General features: G+C 53.1%; 1 protein-coding gene across 1 annotated transcript in view; it reads left to right on the forward strand.

Annotated features, from left to right (window-relative positions):
* FCGBP (Fc gamma binding protein) overlaps nt 1–14,409 on the forward strand; it is a 213,687-nt gene that overhangs the window by 24,681 nt on the left and 174,597 nt on the right. Inside the window, exons 13-18 of the mRNA XM_065420358.1 lie at nt 260–855; nt 2,515–3,079; nt 3,555–4,150; nt 5,486–6,056; nt 7,417–7,616; nt 8,314–8,445. Coding sequence (XP_065276430.1) covers nt 260–855; nt 2,515–3,079; nt 3,555–4,150; nt 5,486–6,056; nt 7,417–7,616; nt 8,314–8,445 — 2,660 coding nt within the window. The remainder of the gene's footprint in view (nt 1–259; nt 856–2,514; nt 3,080–3,554; nt 4,151–5,485; nt 6,057–7,416; nt 7,617–8,313; nt 8,446–14,409) is intronic.

The raw sequence follows: 14,409 nt of genomic DNA on the forward strand, positions 1-14,409 counted from the left end.
CACCCAAAATTGACATTTTCCATGGGGGGGAAAACCCTCATTTTTCAATCAGCTCTCAGGTTTCAGGGTATGACTGACTGCAGGGTCAGGAAGGGATTTTACTCCAGTCTGCAGCTAGCTGCTGTGGGTGTGATGCTCGAGTGTGTAGCATCCTCAAAGGGAAGTGGGATACAGAATTGGCTGGACCACGGTCTTATGCATCAGGATAGCTGTTTGGTCAGTTTGGCTGTTGTTAATTCTCGCCCAACTCTGATCCCAGCCCTGCCCTGCCCTGAGAACAGCCACTATGAGGCCTGTGGGAACGCCTGCCCGGCCAGCTGCTCTGACCGAACTGCCCCCTCCTCCTGCCGGGAGCCCTGCGTGGAGACCTGCCAGTGTGACGATGGTTATGTCCTCAGCGCTGGCCAGTGTGTCCCCGTGGGGAGCTGCGGATGCGACTACAATGGCCGCTACTACCAACCCAACGAGGAGTTCTGGGCCGATGAGAACTGCCGCTCTCGGTGCAGGTGTGACCCCAGCCTGGGCATGGTGGTTTGCCAGGAGACCAGCTGCAAGGCCAGTGAGAGATGCGCCGTGATCAACGGGGTCCGTGGCTGCCACGCAATCAGCTACTCCACGTGCACGGTCTCCGGGGACCACCACTACACCACCTTCACTGGGCGAAGATATGACTTCCAGGGCACGTGCATCTACCAGCTGGCTGGGCTCTGCTCCAAGGACCCCACACTCACCCCGTTCAACATCACAATCTGGAACAACCGTGGCAGCAGGGCCTTGTCCTTTGCCAAGGTGGTGACCGTGGAGGTGTACGGCAGAACCATTGCTGTCAGCCAGCAGCACCCTCGCAGGATCCAGGTAGGGACGCAACCATGGCCCTCTGAAGAGCGGGGCTCTTGGGGCCAGATCCCCAGTGGGTGGGAATGGGCCATCACTGAAGTGGAGTCAATGGGGCCGGATCCCAGCTGGGGTCTACTGGACGTAGCTCCATTGGAGTCAATGGGACCAGATCCCAGCGGGGGTCAATCAGCCATAGCTCTATTGGGGTCAATGGGGCCAGATCCCAGCTGGTGGAAATCCACAGAGGATGTGAGCTCTGGTGTCTGTGTAAACCAAGGAGCCCATAGTTAAGCAGGTAGCTGGTATGTTGGAAAATTTCAGTGCCATGTTGTGTGTATGATCCACAGCTACATAATGGGGGTGGGGGCTCAGTAGGGGGTGCTCTCCCCTCGAGGTCAGTGCTCAGCCCAGCTGCCCAGCCCAGAGCTGTGGTGCAGGGAACGGGGAGGAGATTACTGTTACAATGGTCATGGATTCTACTCAGCCGTTCCTTGGTGATTTTCAGGCACAGGTCTCCAGGCTCTGTAGAAAGAATACGTACCATTCCTGTTTAATTAACAGGGAAACTGAGGCATACAGCAGGACAAAGACTTGCCCAAAATTACATAGACAGTCAGTGGAAGAGCTGGGAATAGAGCCCAGGAGTTCTGGCTCCCAGCCCTAACCACTAGACACCACTCCCACCCAGAGCTGTGGATAGAACCCAGGAGTTCTGGCTCCCAGCCCTAACAACTAGACACCACTCCCACCCAGAGCTGTGGATGTGTCATGGACTCACAGGACTCGTGCTCACTCTCAGCTCCATACGATACCTGGGGGCAACCCCCTTCAGTGCGACAGCCCTTCTCGGGGGTCAAGCTGTAGGCCCCTCCTCCTCCTGGAACCGCACCTCTCTGAGCCCTCAGCACGTCTCTCGCTGTGGGCCTCCTCCGGGAGTCCACTCGCTCTGGACCCCCAGGGCCTCCACACCCAGAGGGAATAATGCCACCCTGTTCTCTAGACCGGATCGACTCTCAGCCAGTGTAAAACAGGAGGGTTTATTGAGCATCTGAACCCAGCACAGGAAACTCTCAGGGCCCTCAGGCCTGGCCTCCCTCAGCACAATACATCTAAGTCTCCCCTGCATCCAGGTGGGCTCTGCCTGCTCCCTCTCTCTCCAGTCCAGCAGCCCCCTCCTTCCAGCTGGGCATCCTATATCCCCTCCCCCAACAGCTCCTCCCCTGTCCTTTGTCCCAGGTAGACAGGTTGCTGGGTCCCACTCTCTCTTCCGTCCTTTGTTCCCCTCTGGCTGGAACTGGCTGGTCGGGTCACCGGGGCCCTCTCTCCTCAGTCCTTTGTCCTCCCACTGGCCAGAACCAGCTGACTGCCAAGCTGGGATGGGCCTCTTAGTCACCAGGTCACCAGTTGTTAGGGTTCCCCATCTCCAGGCCATTGTCTGGGGGTTCCAGCTGAGAGATCTCCCCTGGTCCTCTGCAACAACAAACCCTCTCCCACCACCTTGTTAAACAGGCAACACAGAGAAACTGAGGCACACACACACACTATTCATGTAAAACACAACAAAAATCCTCAACTTCATCACAGGATAGAACTCTGGAGTCCTGGGTCCCTGTCCCCTGCCCCCTCCTTGCGGTGTTCATTCAAAATTAAGCCCAGGCTCTGCCATGTCTGTTCCAGGTGGATGGAGTCTTTGTGGACCTGCCTTTCTACCAGGAGGAGACGCTCCAGGCCTACGTCAGCGGAGCCCAAGTCCTCATCAAGACCGCCTTCGACCTGAGGGTGACCTTCGACGGGAGCGGCCTGGTCAGGGTCACCGTGCCCAACACCTACACCAACGCCCTCTGCGGTCTGTGTGGCAACGGCAACCAGAGCCCCGGCCAAGATCTGATCATGAGGGACGGGAGCCGGGCTGCCAATGCCGTCCAGTTCGCAGAGAGCTGGAAGGTGAGGGAGGTCCCAGGGTGCTCGGACAGCTGCACCGGGGACTGCCTAGTCTGCAGTGAGGCTCAGAGACAACCCTACAAGGGAGACCAGTACTGCGGGATCATCACCAGAGGGGACGGGCCATTCAGACAGTGCCATGGGGCCATCGACCCAGCCCCCTTCCTCAATGATTGTCTCTCCGACACCTGCCAGTACAAGGGGCATCACTCGGCTCTGTGCGACGCGATCGGCGCCTACACGACAGCCTGCCAGGCTGGGGGCATCCAGATAGGGCCTTGGAGAACGGCCTCATTCTGCAGTGAGTGTTGCCTTTGGGGCTCTGCTTTAGGGACGGGCGCATGCGCACCAGCCCCTGCTGCTGGGGACGCGGTGGGTGTGTCTCAGAATTTCTCACCCACATGCCACTCACATTTGTGGCTTATTGCTATCTAATGGAGATTGGCCTGAGGCTCACGCAGCCGGGCCAGGGATAGAGCACAGGAGTCCTGGCTCCCAGACCCCCCTGCTCTAACCACTAGACACCATTCCGCTCCCAGAGCTGGGTATAGAACCCAGAAGTCCTGGCTCCCAGCCCTCCCCGCTCTAACCACTAGACACCACTCCCCTCCCCGAGCTGGGGATAGAACCCAGAAGTCCTGGCTCCCAGCCCTCCCCGCTCTAACCACTAGAGTCCTGACTCCCAGTTTCACACCCACCCCAGTTCTGTCCACTGTACCTTAATGGGCCTTTTATCTCACCCACATCTGCACGTTCCCTCTGATCTTCTCCTGCAGGCCCCACCTGCCCCCTTAACTCCCACTACGAGCTCTGTGGGAGCGGCTGCCCTGCCACCTGCCACGGGCTCTCGGCGCCGGACGGCTGTGACGCTCCCTGTGCTGAAGGGTGTTTCTGTGACGCCGGGTTCCTCCTGAGCGGAGACCGGTGCGTCCCCGTTGCGCAGTGCGGCTGTGTGCACCAGGGCAGGTACTACAGGAAGGAAGAGGAGTTCTACCCCAGTGCCTCCTGCCAGGAACGGTGCCGGTGCAAAGACAACGGGGTCGTCAAGTGCCAGGAGGCTTCTTGCGGAGCCAATGAGCAGTGCGGGGTGGAGAATGGAATCCTAGGCTGCCACGCCACGGGCTGTGGCAAATGTGTAGTGTCTGGCGATTCCCACTACCTGACCTTCGATGGACGGGCCTTTGACTTCCAGGGCTCCTGCTCTTACACCTTAGCCGAGCTCTGCAGCAGTGTCCCCCGACTGGCGAACTTCTCTTTGATGGTGGAGAAGGAGAGCTCTGGCGATGGTCGCGTGGCTCGGATGAGGTCGCTGGTAGTCTCTGTCCAAGGCTACACCATCACCGTGGAGAGGGGGAGGAAATGGACAGTCGTGGTAAGGTCCCCGTGTGCTTTGAGCCCCGTTGCTGGCCAACTCCATGTTTGCTGGTTGTTCCTCAGCCTGACCTGGGTGCCCTGACGTCCAGAGGTAGCATAGCTTAGAGGCTGGAGTGGAAGGGAGGGATGGCCCCTGTGGTGAGGGTGCTTGGAGATTTGGGTGCCAGTCCCTGCTCCGTCAGAGGCTTGCTGTGTGACCTTGAGCAAGTCCCTATACATGTAACCTGTGTGTTAGCCCAAACCTTTCTAAAGTCCACATGGAAAAACCTCTGAGCTGGGGCTTTAAACCCTGGCTAGCTGACCTAGCTCCTGGTGGGTTAGAATATCAGCGTGGGCTGGAAGCTGATGCAGGCTCAGTCATTCAAGTGTGGATGGTCCTCCAGTGCCTTCCCACAATCCCTGCCTAAGGACAGGCAAGTTCTCTCACAGTTGACTGGGAAAGGATCCCAGAGTGTCTCATCCCTCAAGCTATGCCCCCAGGCAGACAAGGGCGAGCCCAGTGAGGGCAAGGGCATGGGAATGTGGGGAGGGCTGTGCAGTGGGGAGGGACACACCCAGGCTCGGCTAAGCTCAGAATCGAGTACCAATCACTCGGGTTAGCTGTGCAATGAAGACAGATTCTTTGTCCATCTGTGCCTCAGTTTCCCCAGTTGTACAATGGGGATATTGGCACTGCCTTGCTTCCCAGGCAGATTGTCCCAATAAATATGCTAAAGGGCTGCTCAGATACCAAATTAATGCAGGCCAGATAAGGACCTAGAATAGAGCAAGGGCACCTGGGCTCTATTCCCAGCTGCTCTGCTGGTTGACCGTGGGCCGGTCCCTTCCCCTTTATGTGTCTCATTTTCCCCGACTGTATAACAAACTGCCCTGCGGCACCATGTCAGAAATAATTTGGTGTTTTGCTGAAAAAAGTTGAAATTTTCCTTGGGGCCGGGGTGGGAAAAAGCCCATTTTCAGAGCAGTTCTACTAACTCAGAAATGCCGGTGGTCTTCCACGCCGAGTCTAGATGTAGTTTAGTCCCAAGAGTGGGGCAAAAAATGGTGGTAGTATGGGTTACGTCTTCACGAACATTGGGGCAGCCTCTCCCCAAAATCCACCCAACCTCTCCCAACTGCATTTAAATGAAGATCCTGCATTAAGCTGACGAGATAAATAAAGAAATCGACGGCGATGAGAGAGGCCTTGGTGATTTGTGTCCTGGAGGACTAGCTAGAGGAGAGTCCCAGGAAGCCCCACTAGATCAGCCTATGGAAGCTACATGACAAAGCTCAGGTCAGTCTTTGTGGGATCTAATGCAGTGATGGGCGAACGTCCCTTTCCTTGGCACAGGTGAACGGGGAGCTCTATGCTCTGCCGCTGGCCCTAGACAGCGGGAGAATCCATGTGAACCAGGAGGGGAAGAATGTCGTTGTCCAGACCGATTTTGGCCTCAAAGTCCTTTACGATGCTTCCTACTACGCCTTGGTGTCCGTCCCCAGCTCCTACAAGGGACACGTGTGCGGCTTGTGCAGCAACTTCAATGGCGACAAGAACGACGACTTCCTGCTGCCCAGTGGGAAGAGCGCCCGGAACGCAGATGAGTTCGGGGCCTCTTGGAAGGTGCCCATTGATGGTGCCACGTGCGCCGATGGCTGTGGGGAAAGATGCCCCGTCTGCGATGCAGCGAAGACGGCGCCGTACCAGGTCGAGAGCTCCTGTGGGCTGATCAGAGCCGCCGTAGGTCCCTTCAGAGACTGTCACTTGCTGGTCAGCCCTGCTGAGTACTTCAACCATTGTCTCTATGACATGTGTGCCACCAATGGGGCGGGAGAGACCCTGTGCCAGAGCCTCCAGGCCTACGCGGCCGCGTGCCAGGCAGCTGGGGCCAAGATCAGAGCCTGGAGAACGGCCTCCTTCTGCCGTAAGTTTATAGAGCAACCTACAGCCCTGGGCTGAGATAACTTCCCCGACCTCTTCCCTCCTCTGTCTGCCCCCGCCCCCATCATCCCCACTCCCTGGGACCCCAGATCTCCTGATCCCAACCCTCTCTCCACCCTCCCACTGCCCCATCCCCCCAAAACCTGCTTATTATCAGCAGCTTGGTCTTTAAAAACCCAAACAAACTAGGAAACATCCAGAAAAATAACTTGACTTGCTCAGGCCAAGGAGTCCCTGGTGGAGCTGGGAATTGAACCCAGAACACTGGTGTCTTAAAAGGTGCATTTCCATGGCAACACAACCAACCAACTGACCCAGCCAAAAAACCAGAGCTCAGGCTGTGAATAGGATTCGGGGGGTGGGTCTCAGAGCCCTGGTGGGAACATCTGCACTGCTATTGACCCATGTTGCTATAGGTATATGGGCAGACGCTAAATAAGATGCAAGTGTGGCTGAAGGCAGTAATGGAAAAGCCTACAGGACCCTGTAACAGTAGCATCGCCAAACTAGCTAAGGTTCAAGGCCTAAAGATTTGATACAAGCAACTAACCAAAAGGTGTCTTGTGACCGTCTGTGTCAAGATGTCAAGAGTGCTGTTATAAGCTAAAGTGCCGACAGATAACCACAAGTTGCCTGTTTGTACCAGCTGTAGCAGCATAGGCGACCTCGCTAGGTCAGTGTACACACTACAGCCTTGTCCCACAGGTGTAAGTGCCTTAATACACTGACATCATAACTCCACCTCCATTAGCGGCGGCGGGCTTTTGTCAGTGTAGTTAGGGCAAGGCAGTGTCTGTGTACACACTGTGCTCCTTACCACGGCTGTTGGCTGTCTTCAGTTTAAACGGCTCCATGCAGAAAGCTGGGCAGTTAGCGCCTCCCTGCCCCTGGCTCCCTGCTCTGAGCCAGGCTGTGCCTGCCCAGCTCCCTGCTCAGGGAGGCGAGAAGCCCGAGTGGCTGTCTCCCTAATCCCAGCAGGGAGCCAAGAAGCCCAGGCGGCTGGCCCCTGCGCCCAGCGGGGAGCTGCAGGGAGCTGACAGCCTTGGCTCTCAGCCCCCCTCACTGGCCCTCTTCAGCCGGTGGAAGTGCTCCTGGTGAGGACGCGCATCACTGACAGAAGGAGGGTAGTGTGGACATCAGCCACTGCAGTAATTACATGGGTCGGCTTAAGTGTGTAGCGTAGACATACCCTTATTCACCTGGCTTTGCTGTACCAGACCCACTCCCCTGTGTGTGGGTGGGTGGGTGCGTGTGATGGATCTAAAACACATGGGTTTGCTGCAGTGTTGCTTGGGCATTTACTCTGTTTTATTCCTCTCTCTCACATCTGTTTCTCTCTCCAGCCCTGGCCTGCCCAGCCAACAGCCACTACGAGCTGTGCACTAGATCCTGTGATTTCACCTGTGCTGGCTTGTCCACCCCTGCCCAATGCACCATGAAGTGCTTTGAAGGCTGCCAGTGCGACGTGGGCTACGCGGCCGATGGGGAGGGGTGCGTGGCCATGGCTAGGTGCGGCTGTGTGCGCGACGGACGCTACATCAAGGTGGGTGCTGGGTTATCAGGGTGTGAAGTTTCTCAGGCCGGCTGCTGCCGTTGCTACCTGCTGACCTGCAGGGTTAGCACAGGACTGAAGCGGGAGGAAGAGGGAGAGGAGCTGAGTTGAGGACACAAGGGGTCCAACTGGAAAAACAAAGAGGGTGCAGTACTTCCCTAAGCTCCACCCACAGAATAAGCTCCGCCCACAAGTCACTGCTTGGCTTGTACAGACCTTCAAAGCTGGTTCCTTGTAGCTGCCAGCCGGGGACCAATGGCTGCTAGGGGCAGGAACTGGGAAATGCACACAGAACTCTGAAATTCCTACTATAGAACTAATTGCATCTGGCTATTTCTAGCTCTGAACTAATGAATTGACAGCTTCTTTCAACATCAGAGGGTTGCAATCCATACGGCCTGGCTGAATTTTGTCCTTTGTATCTGGAAATCTGTGGAGCACTGGTAGTCTTGCAACTAGAGCTGGGTGAATTTTTGCCCAAGACCTTTTGCCCCCCACCGGAGAAAAATGCAGATTCAGTGACATCAAATTATCAGTGCTTCTGCATCTGTTCTTAGCAGAGTCCCCATCCGCTGCCTGCATCAGGGGTGTTGGGGAGGGAGATATGGCTGCTTCCTGCCGTTGATATGGAGACTTGACACTCTCGCCAGTGAAAATTTAACAAAGTTGTTTGGGAATTTCCCTGCAGGCCGGGGAAAGCGTCGTCTCCAGTGCTTGCTCTGAGAAGTGCACCTGCCAGGCCTCAGGCGGGCTCGTCTGCGAGCCACACAGCTGCCCTGCCGGAGAGGCCTGCACACTCCAGGACGGGGTGCGTGGCTGCGTGAAGCGGGAAGGCCGGTGCACACTGCTCACCGGAGGCGGGCTCACCTCCTTCGACAGTGCCTCGGGGAAGATCCTCAACAGTGGGGCCTATGAGGTGGCTTCACTCTGCAACAGCAGCGCCCCCTCCTGGTTTAGGGTGGTGGTAGAGGTTCAGCAGTGCAGCAACGGTGGAGTGGTGGCTGGTGCAGCCGTCTACATCTTCTTCCAGGAGGCTTTTGTCGTTGTCAAGAGGAACAAGGAGACGTGGGTAAGAGGGGACCGGGTCAGAACTGGCTGAGACACAGGGGAGAGCTTCCTTCTATTAGAGCCATGCTCTAACTAAATAATAAAATCCAGGAGTCCTCGCTCCCAGCCCCTCCCCCCGTGCTGCTCTATCCCACTAGACCCCACCACTCCCCTCCCAGAGCGGGGAACAGAACCCAGAAGTCCTGGCTCTCAAACGCTCCCCACCCCACTCCTCTAACCTACTAGAGCCGACTCTGCACAGACCCAAGACGTCCATTGCCCCTCCTGTTGTGCGTAGACATAACGGCTTTTTACAGTTATTGCAGACAGAGCTGCTGGAAATTAAAATCGTGGGAATATCGAACATCCACAGGAAGCAATTTTTGTGCTGCCCATTTTGGAAATGGGCCAAGTTTTTCTTGACGTTTTTCGCCGATTTATCAAATTGTTTCTATGCCCAAACCGGTCATTTTCCAAATGGGAGGGGAGAGGAATTCCACTTTCTGATGGAACCAGCTGATCCCGCTGCCCTGCAACGTGGCCCACGGACTCCAGGCCCCGCTGCCCTGCGATGTTGTCGCTCCATCTCACTCATCCCCATGTCTTCTTGACCTCCCAGTCTGTGTGTTCCAGGTGAACGGGCGTACGGTGCCGCTCCCGGCGAAGATCTCCAACGTGTCTGTGAGCGAGTCTCAGGGCGGTGTGGCCGTGGTCCAGGCCTCGGGACTGCAGGTTCTGTTCAGCCCCAGTGGGGAGGTGACGTTGAGAGTCGGCGAGAGCCTAGCTAACAAGCTCTGCGCACCCTGTGGGAACTTCAACGGCGACATCTCCGATGACCTGCGGCTGCCCAGCGGGCAGGTCACAGGGAACCTCATGGAGGTTGTTGCTGCCTGGAAGGCCAGAGACTTCTCCGGGTGGTGAGTGGCTCTGCAGACAGCCTATTTTGGCAACCTCAACACCCCATTCTTCGTCTCCAGAGGATGCCCAAATCCCATTGATTTTCAGACCCACACCCAACTCGTTCCCAACCTCTCTCTCAAGCCATTTAGCCAACATGGCTTCCCGCCATATCTCAGCTCTAGTTATCGGTACTCTGGTAGTGGTGCCCACTGCAGAGCTCACTTCCGGGATCCCTGGCAGTGTTGCCCCCCATCCCTCTGGGATTCTTTCCCTTTGTCACCAGGTCAGGCACCTCCTGCGATTGCATGAGTTGCAGGTGCCTCCCGCTGCCACCAACACAGATCTCCTGCCACATAGCAAGAGAGCTCCCTGCCCCAGTGTCTCCAACTAGACAAAGAGAAGGATGATCATGCCTGTTTCACACGTGGGGAAACAAGAGACCCAGAAATTGTGATTTACAACATGGCCCAGAACAGGAGCGGAGACACTGCTGTAGCATTTGAGAACCTAGGAAGCCTGTTTCCCAGCCGGGGACTGAAGCGAGATCTCCCACATCCGAATGCAGTGTTTTAATTACAAGGCCACCGTGTGGGGATGGGATGAGCCTTGTGTAAAAATTAGAATAGGTTGAAAAATTTCTACCAAAACTGATTTGAAAAATTGGGGTTGCGTTGAAACTATTTCCTCACACACACACTCACTCTCTAAAAGTGTCCGTTTCCTATGACAAAGAGATTAATTGAAAACTGAATACTGGAAAACCAAAATATTTAGATTTTGAATTGGTGCTATAGTGCCTGATGGGAGCAATGCCCCTCTGCCATGTACATTGGCCAAACCGGACAGTCTCTACGCAAAAGAATTAATGGACACAAATCTGACATCAGGAATCATAACATTCAAAAACCAGTAGGAGAACACTTCAACCTCTCTGGTCGCTCAGTAACAGACTTAAAGGTGGCAATTTTGCAACAGAAACAGACTCCAGCGAGAAACTGCTGAGCTGGAATTGATATGCAAACTAGATACAATCAACTTAGGCTTGAATAGGGACTGGGAATGGCTGAGCCATTACAAACATTGAATCTCTCCCCCCTTGTAAGTATTCTCACACTTCTTATCAAACTGTCTGTACTGGGCTATCTTGATTATCACTTCAAAAGTTTTTTTTCCTCTTACTTAATTGGCCTCTCAGAATTGGTAAGACAACTCCCACCTTTTCATGCTCTCTGTATGTGTATATATACACACACATCTCCTCACTATATGTTCCATTCTATGCATCCGAAGAAGTGGGCTGTAGCCCACGAAAGCTTATGCCCAAATAAATTTGTTAGTCTCTAAGGTGCCACAAGTACTCCTGTTCTTTTTGATGGGAGTTGTGGTTCAGGTGCCTCATGTCACCATTCTTATGTATAGGCTGGGCTCTTTTGCTGGAGTACATCTCCCATGATACAGCACAGCCAGGCGACTGCCATGATAGACCCTCTCCCTTCACCAAGAGGAAAGACTGGTGCATCATAGGAGATATATTCCTGCCAGGGAGCCTGGCCTATAGAAGAGAATGGGTATGAGAAACCTGAACTACAGCATCCATAAGGTACTGCAACAACATTTCAAAATTGAAATATTTCAGTTTGGGGGCTTTGGTTTTTTTTTTTTTTTGACCAAAAAACTCCAAACACGTTCGATGGACAACAAGCAGAAAGTTCATTCAGTTTTCCGGGAAAATTTTTTCACCCAACCATAATTTGTTGTTGATTTTCTGTTTGCCAAGACCCCAACATTTTCATTTTTTCATCATTTTTCCACGGGGAAAAATACAAAGACACCTTCCCCTTTAGCGACAGGAAAAAAGAAAAATTACTCTCCCCACTAAAGACAACTGATGTCTTTTGCAGTTGCATGTTCTCCCTCTCAGAACCCATCAGTCCAGTACTCCTAGTAACCCTAAGCTCTGCTGTGGCACTTTTTATTGGTGGATCTCAAAGCATGTCAGAGTTACCCTCTTTTACAGATAGGGAAACGGAGGCACAGAGACTTGCCTTAGCTCACCCAGCAGGCTTGTGGGAGAGCTGGGGATAGAACCTAGGGGCTCCTGGTCCCAGTCCAGCTCTGATGCACTAGATCATACAATTCTTCCATCTCCAATCACCAACCCTTCCCTCCTAGAACCCCATTCTTCCCCTTTGCCAACACGTCACCCTACTAGCCCCCATCTCTTACCCTAGCAGAGGATGGTGATGCTGCTATGGGGCAGCTCATCTCTGGGGGGAAAGGAGGCCTCTTTGAGACGGAGGTTCTCTCTGGGTGGTGGTGGTGTAGACAGGGCTGCAGGTTGCCTGGAACTCCTGGAAAACTTGGCTCTACGTCTTACTGGTGGAGCAATCAACCTTCTGCATGGGGCGGTATGCTAGCCCAAGCCCTCCAGGAATAGATAGAGCAGCTGTAGCAGGAGCTGCAGATGGTCCAAGTATTTTGAAGTGCTCAGCAAAGGGTCCCCTCCGTACGGGTAGAGTCTATTCTAGTCTCGTGAAGGCCAAAAGTATAACTGGGTTCAAAAAGAACTAGAGAAGTTCACGGTGGATAGCCAGGAACACAAGCCTTAAGCCTCCAACTGCCAGAACCTGGGACTGGACAACAGGAGATGGATCACTCAAAAATGCCCCATTCTTTTCATTCCCTCTGGTGCATTGGCCCATCAGAGGCAGGCTACTGGGCTGTGATGGTCCATTGGTCTGATGCAGTGTGGCCGCTTTTATCTTCTACAACTGGGTGAAGCTTTTTGCTTGAAATTTTTGGCACCAAAAAATGCAGATTGAGCAACAATGAAAATTTTGACTGCTGAATTGTTTGCGTATGTAAAAACCTTTTACAGTTCTGCTAAATCAAAACATTGTTTTGACAGTTTTTGAAAAAAAAAAAAAAGTTTTGATTTAGCTTCCAAATGGACTTTTCAAGGTCTCCTTTACCTGCGTTACATTTTAAATGTGGCCAGACACTGTTCTGATTTGGTCAAAACAAGTTGTGTTCCAGCGGACACCAATTTTGAGTTTTCAGTTTGCTGAGAGCTTGAACCTTTTTGCTCCGACCCAAAATGAATTTTTGCCCTGCGGACCCCCCAACCCAGCAGCAGCCCACCTCTAGTTCACGTGTGTTTTTGATCAATGTGGATGCTAATTACTATTTTCTCTCTTTTAGCAAATAGCAGCTCCACGTGGAACCATCAAAGATCAACACTGCATCTACATTGGACTCGGCCCATTGTCTAAACAATTGCTAACCACCCCAAGGTATTTGTGATACCTGAGGGCCAGTTGTAAGACACTGTAATATCAGTCAGTGGCTCTAGAACAATAAATCCTTGCAATCCTTTCAATACCATTGTGCAGCTTCATTGTCTCACCCTGCGTTCATGTTATCCCTCTTAGCAAGGCATGCGCGGAAGGTTTTGGCAGAGCATTTCAGAGCCACAGGGACGTTAGTGAATTGTGATTTCATAGACAAGCCCAGACCATTGTAGTCATCTACACACTCTGGCATCCTGCAGAAAACAGGACTTCACTGAATTTAATTCCCACACCAATTAATTGAATGAGAGCAGATCTCTTTGAAAGAACATCCAATCTTGATTTAAAAGTGTATGGAGAATTGCCCATGACCCCTGGTAAGATGTTCCCCCATGTTAGTTACCCTCCCCGTTAAACATTTTGCACCTTAATTCTGAACATGTCAGTTTCCATCCCTTGGATCTTGTTAGGCCTTAGTTTGTGAGATTGAAGAACCTCTACTAAGCTTCTGCTCCAGCACACAATCGAGTCCTAGACAGATCAGAACCTCACTATGTCTGAGCAGGGCCAGCCATGCCAGTACCTACCCTGCTGAGCCCATGGTATAAATAGGTGAAATGATCACTTATGGGGAACCAAGGCAGAGTTCCTGATTCTCAGATGGCCATCAGCAGCATGAAGTCACCTTGACTGAAGGAAGCCCCAGGGTAGATCTGGGATTCAAACCAGCATATCCCACTGCCTTTCAATCCAAGGCCATCTCAAAGCACTGCTAGGACAACTGTCACTGGCTGGCCAGGCTCCAGAGCTTACAGGAGGAAACTGATGGATGTTTTTAAGAAGGCAATCAATGGGTTTTTGCATCAGGCCATGTTTCCATTGACTAAGCACAGTAAGGCCTTAAACAACTTTTAGACACCACAGTAGATCAAGTCTTAGTATCAGGAAGGGTTTGGCAGCCCTACGCACAACCCTAGCCATTTTGGTTCAAAATTGATATTGGGGCAGGGAGTGGGAGAGAAGAGAAGAAAGAGGAGAAGAGAAAAGGACACAGCTGGTGATTGAACAGCTGCAACCAGGTCTATTACTTTCCACTAAAGAGAATCATAGAATATCAGGGTTGGAAGGGACCTCAAGAAGTCATCTAGTCCAACCCCCTGCTCAAAGCAGGGCCAACCCCAACTAAACCATGCCAGTCAGGGCTTTGTCAAGCCAGGCCTTAAAAACCTCCAAGGATGGAGATTCCACCATCTCCCTAGGTAACCCATTCCAGTGCTTCAACATGCTCCTAGTGAAATAGTGTTTCCTAATATCCAACCTAGACCTCCCCCACTGCAACTTGAGAGCATTACTCCTTGTTCTGTCAAGACCCTTCCATCTCAGCCCATCCTCTCAGTGGATTTTAACAGGCTGAAAACCTGAATAACCTCACAGAAAGGAGGTATCCACAGAGACCCTGGCATGGGGAAGAATGGAGATAAGTGTGGGGGGGCACAGACCTGCTGCTATGGTGGTGGAGGAGGACGACAGAGTCCCTCAGACAGAGG

This window comes from Emys orbicularis, chromosome 20 (genome assembly GCF_028017835.1).
Source record: "Emys orbicularis isolate rEmyOrb1 chromosome 20, rEmyOrb1.hap1, whole genome shotgun sequence".
Taxonomy (NCBI): Eukaryota; Metazoa; Chordata; order Testudines; family Emydidae; genus Emys; species Emys orbicularis.